A 21723-nucleotide genomic window follows, 5' to 3' on the forward strand; every position below is an offset into this window, starting at 1 on the left:
AAATGAGTGGTTTTTAAGTAATTTAGCTGCCTTTCATAGATGCCGTCAACTTATTTTCCGTTATTTTCTGGACCACAAGCCAACCTTTGCGGCATTTATGCATTCAATCTCCGTTACTATTTGAAAATATTATTCATAATTAATAATATATATATATATACCACGTTTTTCATAGATAATGCTGTAAAATGAGTGGATTTTAAGTAATTTAGCTGTGTTTAAAAGAATGTCAAAAGTTACAGTGTTTATATGAGTAAAAGCGCCGCTACCTGCAGAAAATATTATTTAAAATTAATAATAAATATATATCTACCGCGTTTTTCACTGAAAATGCCATATAATAAGTTGTTTTTTTAGTAATATAGCGCCGTTTTAGAAAACTCCAGAAAATTAGTCACGCCGTTTATTCATAAACGTCACTAAGATTCAAAAATATTATTTAAAATTAATAATAAAAATATATAGCGACGGCGTTTTTCACTAAAAACGTTGTACGATAAGTAGCATTTTAGTAATATAGCGGCGTGCTTTAAACCGCCTTAAACCTAAGTCATGCATCATGAATAAAAATGCCGTTAAGATTCAAAAATATTATTTAAGATTAATAATAAAAATATATATATCCACAACGTTTTTCACTGAAAGCGTCGTAAGATAACTGGCTTTTTAGTGGATGATTTTAGACCAGCAACTTTGTTTACAGAGTAAATTTTACGCCACCACTTACCAAAGGAGGGTTTTATTGAAATCATGCAGACTAAGAATTCCCTAGCCACCCATATTTTGCAATCCACAGATTCTCTTCCATGTGATTAGATGGAAACACTTCAAGCCAAGCTCTGACCCTTTCTAGAGAAAGTCTGTTCAAATCCTATCTATTTTTTTTTTATAACAAATGAATGTAAGTGGAAGACTGACATGCAGTAAGTTGAAATCGAGGTTAGAATAGAGTTAATTAACGTGAGACGCCCCCCAAGAGACAAGTAGTTGGCTTTCCAGGATGTGAGTTTGGCACGAACCATAAGGATTAGTTTCATCTAATCTTGTCTCCTAGGGTGTCTCTTAGAAAGCGAGACCCCTAGGTAGGTAAGAGGAAGACATTCCCTATTACAGTTGAGAATTGTAGCTGAAGACACATTTGGTTGGAAACCATAATTAGTAGAATAAAGACAACTTTTTGAAAAATTAATGGTGAGTCCTGAGGCGTCTTCAAAGAGATAAAGAATTAGTTTAATAATTCAAAGATCATCCTATCCTCCTGCTGTAAATATGATAAGATCATCCGCATATTAAAGGTGATATATATTTTCTAAAAGGTTAATTGGAACACCTAGTAAAACTCTAGACTGAAGCGCATACCAAAACATTGCACTCAACGTGTTTGCTGCTAAGGCAAAGAGCATAGGAGAAAGAGGTCTCCCTGTCTAAGACCTCGCTTGCAGCAAATATAACCATGTGGTTCCCCATTAACTAAAACTCTGGCCTTAGAAGATTTGAGGATATTATGAATCCTGGTCACCCAACGACATCCAAATCCCCTGGCAAATAAGACCTTAATAAGGAAGTTATAGTCTAATGAATCGAAGGCTTTTGCAAAGTTTACTTTGAAGATTAAAGATCACTTCATGGGCATTGATGATATTATCATCTATGTGCCTACCCTCAATGAAAGCCGATTAGGAGTCATCTACCAAGGAATCGATTGCCTGACTTAATCTATTGGTGAGAAGTTTCGAGATGATATTACAAGTAGAATTTATAAGACTAATAGGTCTTTAATCATTTATGTACTCTACTGAAGTCGCTATGGAAATAAGTGCAATGTTGACCCAGTTTAAACTTTCCAGATTAGCTCTAGCCTTAAAGAAATCATTACAGAGTTTGACACAGACATCCTGAACCAAGGTCCAGTGTTTTTGGGAGAAAATAATTGGAAACCCATCCGGAGCTGGAGCCTTATTTGCTCCCAAGTCAAACACTGCTTGTTTAATTTATTCAATTAAGAAAGGTCTTTCAAGATCCGAAAGGTCCATTCTTTCTTTGTGCAAGAATAGGTTTTTCCAATCCAGGAGAAATATGAATGGCCTTGGTTCTACAAAATGAAGTTGAAAATGCTCTACAAAGGTCTCTCCTAGGTTTAGATTCCCTTTAACCTAGGCCCCATTATGGCAAACACATGGAATAAAATTTGAAAGAACTTTGTATTAGAGTCACCCTTTCTAAGCCAATTGATCCTAGAGCTTTGCTTCCAGTGCAATTCCTCCTATCAGAGTATGGAGAAAAGATCCATTATGATATGGGAATTTCATTAGGATTCCTCAATAGAGAGGGGTCTACTTTCGCTAATGGAATCAAGAGAATTTAGTTATAGAAGTAGAGAGTTTTTAAGAATCTTTAAGGACCCAAAAGTTTACTTATGAAGCATAACTTTTTAGATTGCTCTTATGCTTTGAGAGAATGAAAGCATCTCATCCCTCAGGATTAATCTTGAACCACCACTCCTGGATAAGAGAACCCCTAGTTCTGATTAGAATACTAGGATTTCTCAAAGCGGAAGGATCTGGGTCTTCGAGGTTATGATCCAAACTCCAAGCTAATTAGAGTATGGTGAGACCAAAATCTAGGAAGAGTATATTGACAAGTGCTCCAAACGATCGTAGACCAATTTTTGGAAAGATAATGATGATCTAGTGATAAACGCCTAAATGTATGTATTTTATACATATTTATTGTGTATAATCTGTGTATTTTCTTGATGAATCGACGCCCTTTCATCGTTTAATTGGTTCCTTTCATGTTATGGGTATAGAAGAAGCCTAGGTGAGTTTAACAACGTGATTCAAGAGGAAATTGACACCAAAAATAGTGTTTGAAAGAGCACCGGGGGCTGTAGCAACACTGTAGCATCCTGAAGCATGAAGATTTGAAGAAAAACGCTAAGTTTGGAATTCCTCACAGGCAACCTTACGGCCGTGAAGACGGCCGCAAGTTAACTGAATGAGCACTACATTGTAGCAATTTTACTATAACAACTTACTGGAAATTTGACAGAATTCTGAGGATCCTCACGTCCCATTTGGAGAGGAAGCCATCCCAAGAACAGCTTTTAAAAAGGGTTTTAGGGCATTTTTATAGGGGAGGAAGCCTTATTCTTGGAGCTCATCACCACCATCTTCAATCTGAGGTAGAAGAAGGCAAGAGAGGGCATCTCCGAGGTGGAAATTGACGGGGAGAGCGTGATTTGGAAATATCTAATCCTAGGATACAATCTAGAGGGCTGACGATGACGAGGAAAATTTTCTACGGGGGATTCCAAGCGTCATTCGGCCTTTGATCTTTGAGGGAGTTTGATGTTGTTTTATTTAGTTGTTTTCATGGATTCTATTTTGTATGTTGCTAGTATGAACAACTAAACCCCAAGGTCATGGGATGTAGGTGAACCTTAGGTGTGAACTTGTATAGATTGGATGCTATGACTTGTTTTATTGCATTTGGTGTGTTTGTGATCCATGCTTGGTGTATTTCATGGTATTGGTATGCATGAGAACTCTGTGTATCGATTTTTAGGTTATACAAGGTTGTGTGATCATCGCCCTTGTATTAGACACACCTAGCTAGGAAGGGATACATATACGAAGACACTGTAATCATCGGGTAATTAGTACCCCCTCCAATATTAGGGTTATACCTAGTTTGTGTTTCGACTCTAATTTGAGAAGTCTCTTGCCCTCATTGCAATCGTAGGAGGATTTGGTCGAAAGAAATTCCATATCAATACAAGTACGGCTTATGGGTCAATTGTCGTGACCATCGGGTTCGCTTATCTTAGGATTTTCTCTGTCCAAAGCACTATTGCATGATAATTGTAGCATCATTCACACTTTAGTAGCCTCAAGGAGATCCTCTTCCATGACTACTTTCCCTTCCTTGATTATCACTTGTAATTTGCCTTCGCCATAGACATTTTAGTATAAATCTATTTGTTACTTTGTAATTTCATTGCATCACTCGAAGTTGTAGGTTAAACAACACACAAAGAGGAAGTAAGAGTAGTTTCTTGGGCCCCAGGGAATGCAACCCTCTCATGCTTACGTGAGAGGTATTACTTGATGACCCGATATACTTGCAGGATTACACACGCAACCATCTAGTCATACCCATATTGGGTATGCTTGATCGCTTTTCCAAGTGAACCCTTTACCGTGAAGAGAGAATCCATAAGACTAAGTTCTTCAAGAAAGTTTTGAGCATCAAGAAGTTCCCTTAGATTCAAAAGTCCTTTATTTTTGTCATGCATGGAAAAAGTGACATTAAAATCCCCTCATATAATCTAATGAGAAGATCTCAGGAGTCTTACTAAACGTAGTTCATTCCAGAAATCATCCTTTAGGGATCTGGTGATTGGACCATAAACCATTGAGCATAGCCAGAATGTGTTATCCACATACCTAGTGAATTCTAAGGTGAGTGAGAAAGATCCTGAATGAATAAGGGATCCACTGACTTAGTCTTCATTTCAAGCCATAACAATACCCTTGCTAACTAGAGGCCAGAATGAAGTTAAAGGAATCTAGATTTTGACTACCTATCGAATTCCATAAGGAAGTATAATTATCTTGAATTTTGGTCTCTTATAAGAAAACTATATATGCTTTGGTGGAATATAAGAATTCTTTAACTAAGTGTCATTTGGAGGGCCTTCCCAGGCATCTAACATTCCAAGATAACACTTTTATTAAGAAGTGTTAAGAGTCTGGTTTATAGGTATAACAAACGTACTTGCTAAGTGGGAGGATTTAGTAGCTCTCTCAACCTCAAGAATCCTTATCATTTCGAAGCATTTGGATTTTTAGTTAGGAGAACCCAAGAATTTAACACCACAAGTATTACTATAATTGAGTAATCGAGCAATAGACCAGTAATAAAGAATAGAAAAGTTTAAGGAGGTGGTACATTCTCTTGGATCTTCTAGAATTTTTTTCTTCAAAGATCTAAGTGGTTGAGGAAGGAATCCTCCTTCTTCATTCCAGCCGGTGCAAGGTTTCTTGGTTCGATCACTTCCATGAATTGAAGGAGACATTCCAATTAATTGATGTGATCCCTGAGGTTGTGCTTCTTCAAACTGCCTGGAAACTATTTCTCCTTCTTTATCAAAATCCATCTCCCTAACATCAGTGCCAATAATTGGATTATACTAATCTAAAGATGTGAGGTCCTCCTGCAATATGCCTTCTGGTGCCTCAAAGGGAAGATTTACCTCTTCTAGGTAATTTTCTTCATCTCCAAAACCTTCTGCTAGAAAGTCTTGGTCTTCATCCTCGCCCCAGTCCACAAGCTCTTCATCAAATGGGTCTTCCGAAGGGGTAGACGAAGATGGCTAATTAATAGTAAGTTTATTTGAAATTTCTTTGGGTATCAGTGACCAACCCCTATGTAAGACCACCCATTTGTATGCTTTTGGTATCTCCATTGCCGACGGTTGAGTCCGTAGGTGAAATGGTAGAGGAGGTTTTAATTATGTGAGTATCTGCTTTGGATGGGTCTAATTCCATCAACGAATCATCATCTAGGGTTTGATCATCCAAGTGATGCTTATCCCAAGGCGGGGTTGAAGTTGAGAGGATTGTGATATCATCAGAAGGGTTCTTATCTTGATGCAAAGCAATAGGAATGAATTTTTTGTCTGCACTGAGGAATCCTTATACTGAGGCAACCTTTCAACATCCAACATTGTCTTTGCAGTGTGGAATTCTGCCTCGGGTAAGGCTGGAAGCGGATTTATCAAGATAGACTCTAAATCCAAAGTTGTTTGTGCAGGATTCTCTCCTGCTAATTTAGTTGCAAAAGTGGAATTGGAGACTTTGGCTCTTACTGCTACTCTCAAATCCATGATTGATCATGTTGATAGATGTTCTAATATATACATCAGTTCAAAAGAGCTCTGGGATTTGCTTCATGATTCTGCAAATGTACTCTTCTAGCAGCACTCTCCTTATTTGGATGAACTTCGTCAATTAATTAATTTACTAAACAACCCCAGGATTGATCTAATCCCCTATCATTGGAACAAACTGGATGTTGTTCTTGCAGGTCACGGAATACATGCTGTCCGCCTCTCTTTATTCCACCAAGGCGTGGAAAAACCACATTGGCTGATGAAGATGATCAACAAATATGGTTTTCATGGTTGAGATGTTTTTGTGTTTTTTTTTCTGTTGCTTTTTGGCTTTGAGTTTTGTGGTGGTTGTTCTTGTTTCGTTTTAGGGTCTGTTCTCTTAGTTGCTTTCTCTTAATAAATAGCTACATTTGTAGCTCTTTCCCCCCCACACACACACACACACACACAAAAAACATTGTCTTTGCAGTGTGCTTAGAAGCCTTATCTCGAGGCAAAATTAACACTGATAAGGGAATGAAGATATTCTCAACAGCTGGGATCTTATCCCAATGTATAGAATTAAGTGGAAATTGATTCAAAGAATTCTCCTCATTGGCTAAAGATTCTGAACTGAACCCTTCTAAACAGAAACAGAGGAAATATGAGTAGGTTAAGACACTAGAGCTTGGATAATTCTAGAGCAAATTCCTTGAATATCCGGATCCTCTAGCAGAACCTTGACGCTCCTAATACCAACATTATTGATGATCTACATCAGAAAGGAGATAGCTTTCTTGAACCTAGCTAACACCCGAAGATATTATAGAGAAGACTCTTCTCTCTTTTGCACATATACAAGGTCTCTAAGCGGTTGTAGGAAGGCCACAATTGAGTCCAAATTCCAACAGGTCAGTTAATTAAGACAGCATGCAGCTGTCAATTCATGCAAAAATGTGCATTTGATTCAGTCCAATCACAACAACCAAATGCCCATTTTTAGGATTATGTTTGCTAAATCATGAGTCCCATCCCCATGTAATAACTCATATTTTTAAATGTTTAATTGGTCATTTATTTGTACGTGTACAACCTTAAAATACAGCAATTTAAATATTCTAAGTATCCTATTTTTAGACGTATTTATTATATAAATGGATTTTTTCTTATATTTCATAATAGCTAACATGGAATAGTTTTCATAATGTGAATTAAAACCCTGTAAAATTTTAAAATTATGATTAAAATCAAAATATATTTTATGAAAGAACAATATTATTTTTCCAAACAAATTAAATGATTAATGCAATAATATATGATGGTTCTGGTGGGTTAGTGTGGTAAGATAAGTCACTCAAAAACTCACTTGAAGAATGGAGACACACACACACACAATCATCCATGCAGTTGACTCGACCCGAGCTCCTCCTGCCTTCCCAGTTCCTTCAACCTCTTGGATTGCCACATCATTTTTCTTTGTCATGTCACCTCTTAGCTTGTCATATAATGACAATCCATGTCATTAGACTTAACAATATATATAGAATAAACATCACCTACCTACGTATACAGAGTATTGTCTTCTAAATATGTTTGATAATAGCTATTAAATCACCATCTAAAGACTATTATTTGGATAAAAAAATTATACATATTTATTTTTGTTTAACCAAATAATTACTGATTGGCACTATTTAATATTGTATGGTACTGCTTATAAGATGACGATAGTTATTAGATGTAAATCTAATAACACTGTAAGACGTCTCTAGATATTGTTCTAATTGACATGTTCATATCCAACTCATATGTAGATAGATACACACACAATGGTATATATAAATGGTACTTTTGGCATGCTTGAAAAGTTTAGAATAATTGTCATCTGATCATATCCCTTGCAAAATGAATTAAAGAAAAGTATCAGCAGATCAACAGGTGGCAACTCAAATTATAATATCCAGAATCCAAAGGCAAGTTCAAAACTCTTCTTTTAACCAATTCTATCATGAATGAATCAAGGCCAATGAATCACATTTGTTCATTAGTGGGCCTTTGAACATGTCTTTTTTTTTTATTTTTTTATAATTTTGTAATTTCAATCATTCAAAATTATTGAAAACATGGCGGAAAGGTTTTATTACTTGCTGATAATTCTAGCTTTACATAACATTACAGAAAATACTGGTTCATAATATCTGATCATATACAATAACACGGATAAGTCAACTTTTACTATAAAGCGGTAGGATCGACAATTCCTTCAGAAACCTTCGTAGTATTTGCCGATCATTTTGATAACCTGAGAGCTCCTCACAAGCATTTTCATTTGGATACATCAAACATTGGCATTGGTATCATAGCATGCAACATCCACATAATTAAATCAAAGAAGGCCTCATTTTTTCATGGCTTTGTGAAGCAAGGGTAAACAGGCACTCATTTTCCTGAGACAATTTGATAAAATGGTTGATAGTTCAGTCATCTTAATAAAAATTACAAAGGTATAATAATCTCAGATTGTGCACAGAACTCTAATTTGAAAGCAATTCAATGACATGTTTATTCCTAGATATGTCCGAAAATGTATGGCAGTTTGCATTTAGTTTTTCAATCTTCTGTTTGTTTGTTTGTTTGTTCTGTTCAACAATGACATTAAAAGCAAGAAACAAGAATATGAATTAAGACACTAAAAGACTGAATTGAGATATACAGAATTAAGAAAATAATTTGCATGGAAATTCTTAAGAAAAAAAAAGGAATGTTCTTATGATTTGCAGTGCTCACCTCCATCCTGTGTGGTTGATGCTGTTGTTCGAGTCGAAGCTACTCGATTCACCAAGATCCTTTCTCCTCCATTCCCCCTCAGCTACCATAGCCTTCGGAATGACCTTTGAATGAGCACCATTGACACTAAAACTGCTCCTCCTTGCCATGTTCCCCGGGACAAACATCTTTAAAAGCAGGCCATTCCCCAAGTTTTCACTTCTTGCCACCCTTCCTTTCATCCATTTATTCCTTTTCTTATCCACTTTATCCTTGGAAGACTCATTCTCATTCTCATCATTCTTTTCTTTCCAAGTGACATCCACAATGTCTCTGAATGAAAGCTCATAAGTGTTCTCTGGTGCATCTCCTACCAACTCCATCATCTCTTTCCAATACTTCATCATCAACTGCTTTTCAGTAACTCCATGAGGATTCCTATGTTTCTCCCATAACTGCAGAGATGCAACTTCTTCTTCTTGTTCTTCTACATCTTTGCCAACATCATGGTTCTCTGGTATTGTCCAAGCCCATGCTCCGAACTTCCCATGTGATACTTTCAACATGATCTCACTGATCTCACTTGAGCTTGCCATGGCATCTGTGTATAGTACAGATAGATAGAGGAAGTGAGATAGAGAATGTTTTCATACTAATTTATTTCTCTGTTTACTCATCAATCTTCCAAATTCCAAAGTCTGCTCTCCAAATGAAAATGAAAATGAAAGTCTTAGTCTTTTTCCTACTTTTCACACACTTGTGATTTCTTCTGGCCTTCATATCATCATATACATATATATATATATATATATATATATCATCACAAGTCAAATGGACTAGTGAAAGACACCACCAAATTTCCATCTTCTGCACTGCATTCTTCAATGTGCTAATCAACAAGTAGACAAATATAAATATATCATAGATTTGTTAAATATATATGATGGGTATACCATAATATATGACAAAACACACGTATTCCTTATGCCAATAATCATAGAATTCTTTAATTTGCCTTTGGCTGTGGAAAAATCCACAAGGTCTTGCCACAAGTCAATAGTTTTTTTTTTTTTTTTTGACAAAGTAGCCCAAGGGCTAACAAACAAAACAAGAAAAAGAAAGCTAGAAAACTCAGAAACTGAGGCCGTGCTGCATACAAAGCTCTTCAACCCACCACAAGTCAATAGTTAGCAGAAAGAAAAGTATTGGTTACCTCAAAGGCCACTAGACTTAACTGTGTCAACAATAAGGTTGAGGAGAGTCTCCTCTAATTTACTATTACAAATATTTTCTCCTCCTCCTTAGCAATACCAATAACCATGTTATTATCTCATAGTATGCACTAATAACCCATGAATTATGGTTTGTTTATTTTCAGAAGAAACTAGTCCCTAATGGTTGGGCTCAATGACTAGAAATTTGGACCGAGGTTTGGCATCAGAGTCATGGCCAGTCACTGTTAATTGTTAAGTTCCTCCTACAGTCCTGCTCAAATTTCTTATGCATAGTGCAGACATGATCTTCACCACAGAAAACAGAATTCTTTGGAAAACTTTGTGAAGAAATTTGTTGAATAATAGCATCAATAAGATTTGTGTTAATTTCCATAGAATACTTACTGAAATAATGAACTCCATTCTAAACCAAAAATTTTGTTTGTGAAGGAATGCCAACACAAGCTCCAAACAGAACCTCCATCTCCAGCTCTACTTTATATTTATTAATGTGGGAACAATTCAAATTAACTTGAATCAGTCCTACACATGCCTGATCACTTTTAATGATTCTAACTGCATAATTAAGTGCTACCATAAAATCAAACGTATAATTTGTCCAGCTTCCTTTGGCATGAGGTTGATCAGAACTACACATGTCATCATTCAGAAGATCACCATCCAAGTCTTCACGTCTAAAAGACTAAGTCTCATGAATATGACTTCCAAGGAAGTATGGTGAATTATGAATCACAGGAGCATCAGTGGATAATATTTCTAGTATTAATAATATCAGAAAGGAATAGCAAAAATAATGAAATGAAGAAAATAAATAATCACTTACAATCATCCGCAGCTTTGAAGAAAACAATTTAATCCTTGGCATAATGTTGGTTGCCGAATACCAACAAACACAATATAAGGTTCCAAAGATTGTATCCTTCTGTGGCAATGAAGTTAATCATTCTGTTCCATTCAGAAGCAAAGAACAAATAAAATTTATCCAATCATACATGCAATCTTTGCTGGCTGCTCTTTAAAATTTGTACCAAATGAAGTGTAGAATTGGAAGTTGATCAAGAACAGTGCTTCATGATTGGAAGCTGCAAGCATATGACAAATTCATCCCAACAAAGATCTCCATGCTGGATCTCTTCATTTGTGTTTGCAGGATTTTCAGGATATTATAGATGCTCTTCCTTCTTGGGTGCCTTTTATCCCTTACCATGAAAACATGAACCTTTCGTTCTATCTCAATCCAACTGCAGCCTGGCTGTTTAATAACACCCTTATTCTTCATCAACTTTCTGATTCTTCCTACGTCTTCCCATTGTCCTATCTCTGCATAAATATTTGAAAGAAGAACATATGGTCCTGAACTTGCTGAATCAAGCTCAAAGAGCATTTCTGCAGCCCATTCTCCCAACTTGACATTGCCATGTGCCTTGCAGGCAGCAAGCAATGAAGCCCAAAGAACAGAATCAGGTGCAACCGGCATCTCTTTGATGAATGCCTCCACTTCAGCTAGATGACCTGCACGGCCAAGCAAATCAACCATGCACGTATAGTGGTCTCGACATGGAACCAGACCAAATTCTCTAGTCATGGACTGAAAGTATTGACGACCATCATCAACCAATCCAGCATGGCTGCAACCGGAGAGAACACCAATCATAGTCACATTGTCAGGTGTTTCCCCGGAGCTCAGCATCCTTTTGAAAAGATGCAATGCTTCTTCACCACGACCATTTTGCGCATATCCTACAATCATGGCATTCCATGACACCCTGTCCTTCCCAATCATCCTCTCAAACACTTTGCCCCCTTCATCAACAGACCCACACTTGAGATACATGTCCACAAGTGAATTGCCAACAAAGATATCAGTCTCTGGTCCAGCCTCAAACCGAAATCCATGTTTTAAAACATGACAATGGGCTTGCTTGCCTATTTGAAAATCTGAAAGGTTAGCACTTGCATTGAGGATGTTTCCAAATGTGTAGTGTGTTGGCCAAACAGACTCCCTCTTCAATCTCCGAAACAATCTTACTGCCTCTTCATCATCCCCATTCTGCGTATATCCGGCAATGAGCGCATTCCAAGCTATAATATTCTTTTCTGTCATCCTAGAAAATACTAGTTTTGCATCTTCAACACTTGAGCTCTTTGCGTAGCCACTAATCATAGAAGTCTCTGCAACTGTACTCCTGACAGGCATGCGATCAAATATTCTTCTCGCCACCTCAATTCTACTACATTTTGCATACATGTCAACCAAAGCATTGCTCAAAACAAGATCATTATTAAACCTTTCAAATTTGATCACACGTGCATGGATTTGCAAACCTTCTCTAATAGCAGACAGAGTTGCACACGCACTGGCCACACTAGCAAGTGTTACTTCATCAAACTCAACACCGCAATCCATCATTCTCACATACACCACAAGAGCTTCATTAGCCGGACCATTCTGTTCATAACAAGTGATCAAGCTATTCCATGTCGTTGTGTTCCTCTCCTTCATCATCTCAAAAACTCGAAATGCATCCAATGGCCTCTTACACTTGGAGTACATATCCAATAAAGCAGTCCCCATATAAACATCGTGTGAAAGGCCCGACTTTGAAACCAATGCATGAATTTGCATGCCTGTTCTCAAGTCCATAATCCCTGCACAAGAACAAAGAGCACTAGAAAAAGAGTAGGCATTGAGAACAAAATCCTCACCATGCATGACATTAAAGAACCCGAGCGAGTCTTCGAAATGCCCATGCTGTGAGAACCCGGACACCATGGAGTTCCAAGAACACTGATCATGATCAGGCATGGAGCGGAATAGCATGTCAGCATCTTCAAGCCTGCCTGACTTGGTGAGCGCTGTGAGCATAGTGTTATATGAAAAGATGTTCCTCTGCGGCATTCCGTCGAACAGGTTCCGTGCGTAAAGAAAGGAGCCACATTTCGCGTAGGAATCGATGAGGCGATTAAGGATGAAGATCTCGGAGGAGAACTGGGTTTTGAGGAGGTGTGCATGGGTTTGTTGTACGGCTCGGAGGGATTTCCACTGAATGCAGGATTGGAGAATGTTTGAGAAGAAGGTGGAGTTTGGGAGATGATTTGCTATCCTCGTCGCCATTGCTTAAGCTTCATCTGAGAAACGGGACAGATTCCATTCCTCCTCGTCGGCGAGAACGATGGCTTGCAGAGCCGCCAATTCGAGCGTCATCGAGCTCAGTATCTCCATGATCGAGCAATGCATCACCAAGAAGAACCTCAGCCTCGGCAAGCTTATCCATGGCCGCCTCCTGAAGAGCGCGCTTACTCTCCACACCCTCCTCGCCAACCGGCTTCTTGATATGTACTCCAAGTGCGGCACTTTCGACCACGCCCAAGCACTGTTCGACGAAATGCCTCACAGGAATCACCAGTCTTGGAACACCCTTCTCGGCGCTTTATCTCGTGCCGGGCACCTTCATGCCGCCCGGCAATTGTTCGACGAAATGCCTGAACGAAACCTCGTCAGCTTCAACACTATGATCTCAAGCCTAGCTCACTCCGGGCATCAAATGGAAGCTCTATCTCTCTTTCGCCGACTGCGAAGAGATAGCATGGTTGATGAGAAGATGGATAGATTCACCGTTGTCGCTGTCGCAATGGCGTGCGCTGGGTTGGAAGATCTCCACGCTGTACGCCAGCTTCACGCGGCCGTGGTTGTTTCCGGGATGGAGATGAACCTTATAATGTCCAACGTGATGATCGATGCCTACGGGAAGTGCGGCTATGCAGAGGCTTCGTCTTCTCTCTTCGATCGAATGGGGCCGAGAGATGTCGTCTCGTGGACATCGTTGATCGGAGCATACGCGCGAGCTAACCAGCTCGAAAAGGCTTGTCAAGTGTTCGAAAGAATGCCTGTCAGAAACTCGGTGTCATGGACGGCGTTGATTTCAGGGTACGAGCAGCACGGGCACGAGGCAGTGGCGCTGGAGCTCTTCCAGCGGATGATGGAGGAGAGAGTGGAGCCAACTCCATTCACATTGGTGTCTCTTCTCAGCGCGTGCGCAAGACTAGGGCTCATAGGGAGGGGAACAGAGCTCCATGGGTACATCGTGAGGAGACATCCCTTCAATCTCTTTGAGCACAATGCACTGATTGATATGTATGCAAAATGCGGCAATATAAGCTTGGCGACGAAGGTGTTTGCTGAAATGCCTGAAAGAGACTTCATTTCTTGGAATTCGATGGTCACTGGCTTCGCACAGAATGGGCATGGAGAGCTGTCACTGAGCGTGTTTAGAAGTATGATTGATGTAGGTGTGAAGCCAAACAACGTGACATTCCTCGCTGTGCTCACGGCTTGCAGCCATGCTGGTCTAGTCTCCGAGGGAGGCCAAATGTTGCGCATGATGGAGGAGTACAATTTGGTTCCCAAGCCTGAGCATTATGCTGCATTCATTGATGCTCTTGGCCGGAAGCGCCAGCTCAGCGAGGCAATGGAGTTCGTTGAAAGTTTGCATCTTGGTGGTGGAATGGATGCCATTGGTGTATGGGGAGCTCTTCTTGGTGCTTGTCAAGTGCATGGTGATCTTGAGCTTGCAAAGAAGGCAGCTGAATCATTGTTTGTGTTGGATCCGCAGAACGGCGTTCGATATATCACATTGTCCAATATCTACTCAGCGGCCGGGCGGTGGGACGATGCCCGGAGACTCAGAGCAGTGATGAAGGAGAAAGGATTGAAGAAGGATCCAGGTTGTAGTTGGATTGAAGTGAGGAGCATCAAGCATGTCTTTGTAGCTGAAGATAAGTCCCATTTTGCAGTGGAAGAGATTTATGGAATGCTTAGTTTGCTGGTTGATCAAATGAAACAAAGTGAAGAATCAGACTCCTTCAGGCATTTCGTCGAATAGCTTGTGAAGTTTCAGGTGATGAACGGTTCAGATTGAATGTTGCCTGATATTTTGGCGGCTAAGGTGGTGAATCCTCTCCTCTCCTCTCCTCCTGTTTATCTTTTAGCGGGAAGGAAGAGCGACTCGTTTGGATCCTGATGGAGCTTCCGGCTTTGCTTGCAGGTGTCTGCCTTTTTTTTTTATTATTATTTTACTATAATTCTTATCCTTGATGTCATCACAGCTAAAGTTTAGATCTTGATGTTATTTTCTTCAAATTCTTCATAAACATGTTGAGATGCAGGGAATTTCTTCTCAAAAGCAGTGAAACCACGGTTTGGGATGAGATTTGGTTGTGGTTATGGATTGAATAATCGAGTTATAACTAGGGATTTTAAGTGTTGTTCTAGCAGCTTATCTGATGCGCGTGTGCTCTATTGCGTGGCTCCTGCAATGGGCCATAATAAGGCAAGCCAATGAATTGCTCTCTTGTTTGTTAGAGTGATACGTTTTAATTTGAGTCCTTATTTTCTGTTTTTACACAGGAATCACATCCTGAATCAAATTTGAGGGTGCCTGCGATCGTCGATGCTCTTGAAAGGATGGAACTTACTCCAAAGGTGAGGTATACATTGGTTTACAATGATCATATGGGAAGTAAAGATTGAGTGGCCCTCTGATTTTATGGTTCTATCCTGCACTGTCTTGTTTCAACTACTGTGGGTATCATTTTTCTGATTTATTTTATCGCAGCAGAAGGCTGTTGTCACTTTCATTATGAATTTCTATGTTTTCTTCATCAGTTATACCTGATCATGTTTTCATTTAAGCATTTTATAGTCAAAGAAACATTTACGGCACAAAATTTTGTGGGAAATTCCAAATAATAGATATCTGATATTGACTGGTGATGCAAATTTTGATTTTGCAATCTTTACTTTGAATTCATCTACGAAGCTTACATTAGGTATTGCCTCTTTTGACGATTCACATACTTGTTCTAATTTATAGCATCGTGGCCCGGTGGTGTATGAACTACAAAAGTTTCGACCTGCTTCAATGGATGATATTGCTAGTGTGCATGCTAGAGCATATGTTGCCGGTCTTGAAAAGGTAATTTATATGTTTTTTTGTGTTGTTTTTTCTTCACTCAAGCAGCATGGTGATTCATAACATTCATTTAATATTTCTATTATTTCAAAACTGCTGCTTTTTTTAATATAAATTTGTGATTGTTACTGTTTATTTGACTGCATGAATGAATTTTTTTTGCAGGCAATGTCACAAGCTTCTGAGGAAGGCCTTATTTTCATTGATGGGTCTGGGCCAACATATGCTACCCCTACTGTAAGTGCTTGCTCTGAATGTTTCCTCTTCCTTTGTTCCTTCTCTGTTATTATGAGGTTTGGCAGAATAGGCATTTAGAAGTTTCTTATCACAAGGATTCAAATCTGAATTCACATTATTCACTATCTTACTAAAACAGTTGTTTAACAACTAAACCACCACTGTCAGATGGATCAGTACGAAGCAGTATCCTATCAGTATTAGAAATAAGCTTCAATTTGATTTATTCCTTCGGCACCATTTAATTACAGTATCTCAATTACTGCAGACTTTTCAGGAGTCCCTTGTTGCAGCTGGAGCTGGGATTTCCTTGGTTGACTCAGTGGTAATGGGCTTTCTCTAGCAATTCTTCGATTGTGTTTCATCATTTTTTTTTTCCTGGATTCATCATTACCTAGCTTCATCTCTGATAGACTATGTTAAAATTTAATTTTCAGTTGGTTTTGAACATTACTTTTAAGTGGTATAATTGCATAATAGTCTTATCCTTTTGTTGCTTCTAATAATTATCCCCTCAACCTTCAAATCATTGCAGTTGGAATTGTGTTTTTCGCATTCATTTTCGGTAGCTGAGATATTAACATTTTGTCTTAGGTTACAGCATCTAGCATGAACTCAAATCCACCTATAGGATTCGCCTTAATTCGGCCTCCAGGTCATCATGCGGTGCCCGATGGCCCTATGGGTTTTTGTGTTTTTGGGAACATAGCTGTTGCTGCTCGCCATGCTCAACGTGTCCATGGTTTAAAGAGAGTTTTCATAATTGATTTTGATGTCCACCATGGTAATGGGACATGTGATGCATTTTATGATGATCCAGATATATTCTTCTTGTCTACTCATCAGGTATCTGTGTTTAAAGGCAAATGCATTCTCGCCAAATTATACGACATATTAATTACTTTTGACCACAAAGTATATCATTCAGTCACTTTCTTGTTAACTGTAGTTAACCGGATTTTTCTTTTGATGCTATGTAGGTGGGAAGCTACCCTGGTACAGGTAAAATTGATCAGGTTGGTCAAGGTAGCGGTGAAGGTACGACACTGAACATGCCATTACCCGGTGGTTCAGGTGATACATCAATGAGGTCTGTTTTCGATGAAGTCATTGTGCCATGTGCTCAAAGATTTAAGCCGGATATTATTCTCATATCAGCTGGGTGAGTCGCCCATTCTCTATATCTGCTGATCAACACTTACATAGTTACATGGCTAACCTTAGTTTCCGCTCTTTCTGTGTTCAGCTATGATGCTCATGTATTGGATCCGCTAGCGGGTCTGCAATTCACGACAGCTACATACTACATGCTCGCATCAAACATAAAACAACTAGCACAGGAGCTATGTGGTGGCCGTTGTGTGTTCTTCTTGGAAGGAGGCTACAATCTCCAGTCTCTCTCAAATTCAGTTGCTGACTCATTTCGCGCATTTCTCACTGAACCAAGCATGGCTTCTCAATTCGATAATCCTGCTGCTTTGTACGAAGAACCTTTGTCTAAAGTTAAACAAGTAATCCAGAAGGTCAAGTATATACATTCCCTTTGAGAGTCAAGATGAACAATGATCTCTTTGTTAATAGAATTATTATTGATGAGCTTGACTAGCTTGTTCCTTCAGAGTCCTCTATGGATGTGTCTGTAAATTTGGCTCATAATTGCAAATATAAAGTTCTTATCAATAGACAATGGCAGGTAAATTTTCCAGGACTTCTCTTGATTATTAAAAACTAATTTTAATTGTGATTGTGATATGTGAATGATGGCAATGTTAATGTTTTCTGCTCTAGATGTTTGGCTTCTCAAGCCATCATGCAATGATATTTCCAAAGAACACTTGTATTATCTGGCTTTCAGTGTGTGGTTGACTTCAAGAAAGATGCCATTACAAATAGTCTTCCTGTTTTAGACCATCTGTTAATTATTTTGCAAGGCATTGCTTTAGGTCATGTCAATTAGGTACTCTCCTAGATGCCAGGATAGAGATTGACATGAAATTATTTTGCTACATTTCTCATGTAGTTGACTTCCACTTAACTGTTAATCTGTGTGATTATATAGACATGTAAGATGGTTTTGTTTTGTGATGCTATGAGCTAGTACTCTATGATTTAATATTTGTTTAGGCACTAAACTTGATTCCATTGTCCCCCACTCATTTACCTGCAAGTGTCAAATTAAGGAGACATTAATCAAGTATGAGAAAACTGTTAGATTTCATGTCTGTTATATGTTTCTTCTCCTTGAAAGCATCACATTATTACTCACAGTACTGAGTTTTGTTTGTTCTTGCAGGTTGAGCAACAACAAGGCAAAAAAAATTCTAGGCCACCAACCTTTCCTATTGGAATGCCAGTCCCAGCTTCAAGTGGAAATTCTACAAACACTCCACCACCCAGTATTGCTCTGCAACTTCAACAACAACAACAACAACAATAACTCATTCATCTTTGTAAAATACAGAGTCTAGAAGGGATTGCTCATGAATGGAATGGAATAGAATCCAAGAAAGCAAATTAAAAGTGAAAAGGTGGCGTCATACTCATGTCATCTCCAAACAAAGGTAAACTCTATCTCACAATGTTGATCTTCATTCTGTGGGTCCTTACAAGCATTTTAAAGTAGAGGTGTCCTACGTGCTTTCACGTGAGTAGCTGCCATCCTAAAGTGGGATTGAAACTTTCCTGCAGGGAATCCTCTCCTTCTTGCTTCCATGTCTTGTTATAAAGAAAAATGATTGCCATGTTTTGAGGGGGTTGTTTTGCATCAACAACCATGGGCACATACTCTGCATGTTGTTTTCCTTTTCTGATAACAAATTATATCTTCTTCATGTTCTGCTTCTTTACTGTTACTTTATACTTTATACTTTATAATTTATACTTGTCCAGGTGACGTAGTTGTTTAGGTGGCATGACATCTAAGGAAAACAGAGAGTAAAAGAATAAGAGATGAGTGCAATCTGATCAAGTTAATTATCTTGTTAAACTGAATTTGGAGATCTGATTCAGTAAGCATGAAAACAATTATTGTCTTTGAGAAAGATATATATAAAAAAACAAAGTAGAGTTGATAGGATGGAAGTCAGACTCATAGGCATTTGAGAGCTCTATTGCTATGGGGAATAATTGGAAGAAAGTTCTTGCCTAACTATCACTTTCTAGTAAAGCCATACCATTCATTAGTATATCCTATCTAAAGATTCCTACATATCTTCTTTAAACTCAAGGTTTATAGATTACAACTTACAAGTAAGAACACAAATGAACCCAAGTGTGTAAAGATTTCAGATTTTGATTAGACTTGAATGTTTTAGCATATCTTTAACTTGGAAAAGGAAGGAAGAAAGTTCAGGGTGTCTGGGTGTGTAGTCCCACAAATGAAAATCTCTTTTTTGAGTTAAATGGTGTAGCTGAGCCCCCACATCAACTTCATGCAAGTCTATCATATCAATCCAATTATGAATTTTTCTACAAGATTTTTTGGTTTTTTTTTTTATTTTTCATTTAGTAAAACCTCACACACGTTTAGACAAATGAGTGAAAGATTAGTTTAATTGTCCTGTTTTGATAAACCAAAACAAAGTCATCTCCACTAGAATGAAGAAGTCCACCATGCACTTTAACCAAATGACCAATGGCACTTACAGCATGCGTGTCCAAAACTAGAATATTTATCAACTCACACTTCTTTTGTTTTTTCTTTCTATTAACTTGATCAACCCAGCCACTCATACTATCTAATCACCTTCATTCCTAAGTCTTTCCCTCTTTCAAACACTATAAATAGCATTCAGTGCACCACCTAAAGAGCACACAAACATATCAATATCCTTCTCTTGTTCTACTACTACTACTACTACTACTACTTGTTATCAGGTTATCAACTTCATGGCAGAAGACAACACCAATTTACCACCCGGTTTCCGGTTCTTCCCCTCCGACGAAGAGCTCGTCGTCCATTTCCTTTACTGCAAGGCTGCTCATCTCCCCTGCCAACCAGACATCATCCCCACCCTTGACCTTTACCACTGTGATCCATGGGAACTCAATGGTAGTATATATATAAATTCCAACCCAATCATACTATTCTGCATATCATGTATATATATATATATATATATATATATATCATTTCTAATCAAACTAGACTGTTTCAATGAATTTATGAAGGAAAAGCTCTCAAAGGTGACAACAAATGGTACTTCTTCACAAGAAGAACCGACCACAGACACTCCGGCGACGGTTACTGGATGCCGGTAGGCGACGATGAACTCATAAGAAGCCAAAATACAAATGCTGGCATCAAGAAAACTCTTGTATACTACATGGGAGAATCTCCTGCAGGTATCAAAACCAATTGGTTAATGCATGAATACCATCTTTTAGACACTTTTGCTTGCACCAGCAGCAGCAGCAGCAGTAGCACATCAAGAAGGTCTTCAAAGAAGAGATCATCACAACCAAGATTAGTAAGTCCTCTTCATCTCATCAACATCAAAATTATCCAAAATCAAATGTTGCTGCTTATTTATAATATATATATATATATGGAATGCTGATGATCAGGATACAAATAAATGGGTGATTTGCCGGGTTTTCGACAAGAGTTCGGGGTCTCAAACAAGCATATATGATGAAGGAATGGAGCTCTCATGCCTTGATGAAGTTTTCTTATCCTTGGATGATTATGATGAAGTTAGTTTGCCAAACTAAAAGAATAAAAAGCTTCCTCCTTGTATATATATATATATATATATATATATATATATATATATATATATGTATTTATATAGTGGTGTTTTCTTGTACTCTATAATGGCTTCATGTTAATTAAAGCTTAAGCATATGAGTTAATGGTTTTTTTTTGTTTGAGCTGTTTTCTTGTCTGATTGATGATGAGATCATGAGAAGAAGAAGAAGATGATGATGATGTCATGATTATGTAAGAATGACGTTTATAAACTTATACGTGGATTAATGCACGCGTGAGAAAGGGGTGAAGAGTGGGGCCTTTGGGGCACTGAAATGGGAAGAGGGAGTGAGTGGAGGTTGCTTAAAGAGATCAAGTTATGCCATGCATGCTAATTGGTCCCACCAAGTCATGTTTTGGCTAATTTGATTGCCACCTTAATTTGGACCCAATCACCAAATCAACCTTCACTTATTATTTTAAAAGTTTTTTTAAGAATTTTTTTTTTTGAAATTATGTGTATAATCTTGTAATTGAATTATAAATTCTTTGAGAAGAGAATTAGAAAAAAAATAATAATTGAGTTGGTTTAGGTACAGAGATGATTGTGCTAGATGCAAATTATTGGATAAAGATTGTTAAGAACCTTTAATATAATTAGCGATGTGAATAGAAAGGACGAAAAAGAAAGATGACGAGGATGAAGAGAGAGGATCATTGGAGATTTGATTAGGTGAAAGAGCCAAAATAACATAGTTATGTCTAACAAAAATAGAATCTGACTTTATACCATCAGTCGAATTAAAACATAATTTGGAAACCGTTGATTGAGTTATGATCTACCAAGTGGCACAAAAAATGATTAACTACATCATTGAAGGTTATGAAATTGGTGTCGAATCTTATTCCAATAAAATTGACAAATTTCCATGAATTGACACATGAAAA

The 21723-nt window shown here is 38.1% G+C and overlaps 4 protein-coding genes across 6 annotated transcripts; 3 read left to right on the top strand and 1 right to left on the bottom strand.

Annotated features, from left to right (window-relative positions):
- Positions 1-8006: 8006 nt before the first annotated feature.
- Positions 8007-13026, bottom strand: LOC120262171 (pentatricopeptide repeat-containing protein At2g13600-like). Of its 2 annotated transcripts, none has more exons than XM_039270243.1 (3): positions 10700-13026; positions 8663-9242; positions 8007-8322 (listed from the first exon to the last, which is right to left on the bottom strand). In XM_039270243.1, exon 1 carries the CDS (start codon positions 12989-12991, stop codon positions 10946-10948), a length of 2046 nt encoding a protein of 681 aa, XP_039126177.1. In that variant the 5' UTR covers positions 12992-13026; the 3' UTR covers positions 8007-8322; positions 8663-9242; positions 10700-10945. The 2 variants fall into 2 exon arrangements, with proteins under 2 accessions (XP_039126177.1, XP_039126178.1); XM_039270244.1 differs by having other exon boundaries at positions 8663-9530.
- Positions 13020-14779, top strand: LOC120262172 (pentatricopeptide repeat-containing protein At2g22070-like). Its single transcript, XM_039270245.1, has one exon. The coding sequence runs from the start codon at positions 13050-13052 to the stop codon at positions 14757-14759; it is 1710 nt and encodes a 569-aa protein (XP_039126179.1). The 5' UTR covers positions 13020-13049; the 3' UTR covers positions 14760-14779.
- A 44-nt stretch (positions 14780-14823) lies between these two features.
- Positions 14824-17790, top strand: LOC120262173 (histone deacetylase 14). 2 transcript variants are annotated; one of them, XM_039270248.1, is made up of 9 exons: positions 14824-14921; positions 15043-15206; positions 15284-15358; positions 15750-15851; positions 16014-16085; positions 16354-16410; positions 16680-16931; positions 17066-17247; positions 17332-17790. In XM_039270248.1, the coding sequence occupies exons 1-9, from the start codon at positions 14897-14899 to the stop codon at positions 17630-17632; spliced, it is 1230 nt and encodes a 409-aa protein (XP_039126182.1). In that variant the 5' UTR covers positions 14824-14896; the 3' UTR covers positions 17633-17790. The 2 variants fall into 2 exon arrangements, with proteins under 2 accessions (XP_039126182.1, XP_039126180.1); XM_039270246.1 differs by having other exon boundaries at positions 14836-14921; positions 15037-15206.
- A 149-nt stretch (positions 17791-17939) lies between these two features.
- LOC120262174 (NAC domain-containing protein 104) lies at positions 17940-20945 on the top strand. Its single transcript, XM_039270249.1, has 4 exons — positions 17940-18646; positions 19962-20136; positions 20256-20554; positions 20652-20945. The coding sequence occupies exons 2-4, from the start codon at positions 19974-19976 to the stop codon at positions 20796-20798; spliced, it is 609 nt and encodes a 202-aa protein (XP_039126183.1). The 5' UTR covers positions 17940-18646; positions 19962-19973; the 3' UTR covers positions 20799-20945.
- The last annotated feature ends 778 nt before the right edge of the window (positions 20946-21723 follow it).

Source organism: Dioscorea cayenensis, chromosome 5 (genome assembly GCF_009730915.1).
Source record: "Dioscorea cayenensis subsp. rotundata cultivar TDr96_F1 chromosome 5, TDr96_F1_v2_PseudoChromosome.rev07_lg8_w22 25.fasta, whole genome shotgun sequence".
Taxonomy (NCBI): domain Eukaryota; kingdom Viridiplantae; phylum Streptophyta; class Magnoliopsida; order Dioscoreales; family Dioscoreaceae; genus Dioscorea; species Dioscorea cayenensis.

Coding starts and splice junctions, on each gene's coding strand:
- LOC120262171 (XM_039270243.1), bottom strand. CDS start 12,991: ATGGCGACGAGGATAGCAAATCATCTCCCAAACTCCACCTTCTTCTCA.
- LOC120262172 (XM_039270245.1), top strand. CDS start 13,050: ATGGCTTGCAGAGCCGCCAATTCGAGCGTCATCGAGCTCAGTATCTCC.
- LOC120262173 (XM_039270246.1), top strand. CDS start 14,897: ATGGAGCTTCCGGCTTTGCTTGCAG. Junction 16,086..16,353: donor CAACATATGCTACCCCTACT/GTAAGTGCTTGC, acceptor CAATTACTGCAG/ACTTTTCAGGAGTCCCTTGT. Junction 17,248..17,331: donor ATTATTCTCATATCAGCTGG/GTGAGTCGCCCA, acceptor TTCTGTGTTCAG/CTATGATGCTCATGTATTGG.
- LOC120262174 (XM_039270249.1), top strand. CDS start 19,974: ATGGCAGAAGACAACACCAATTTACCACCCGGTTTCCGGTTCTTCCCC. Junction 20,137..20,255: donor TGATCCATGGGAACTCAATG/GTAGTATATATA, acceptor GAATTTATGAAG/GAAAAGCTCTCAAAGGTGAC. Junction 20,555..20,651: donor GATCATCACAACCAAGATTA/GTAAGTCCTCTT, acceptor GCTGATGATCAG/GATACAAATAAATGGGTGAT.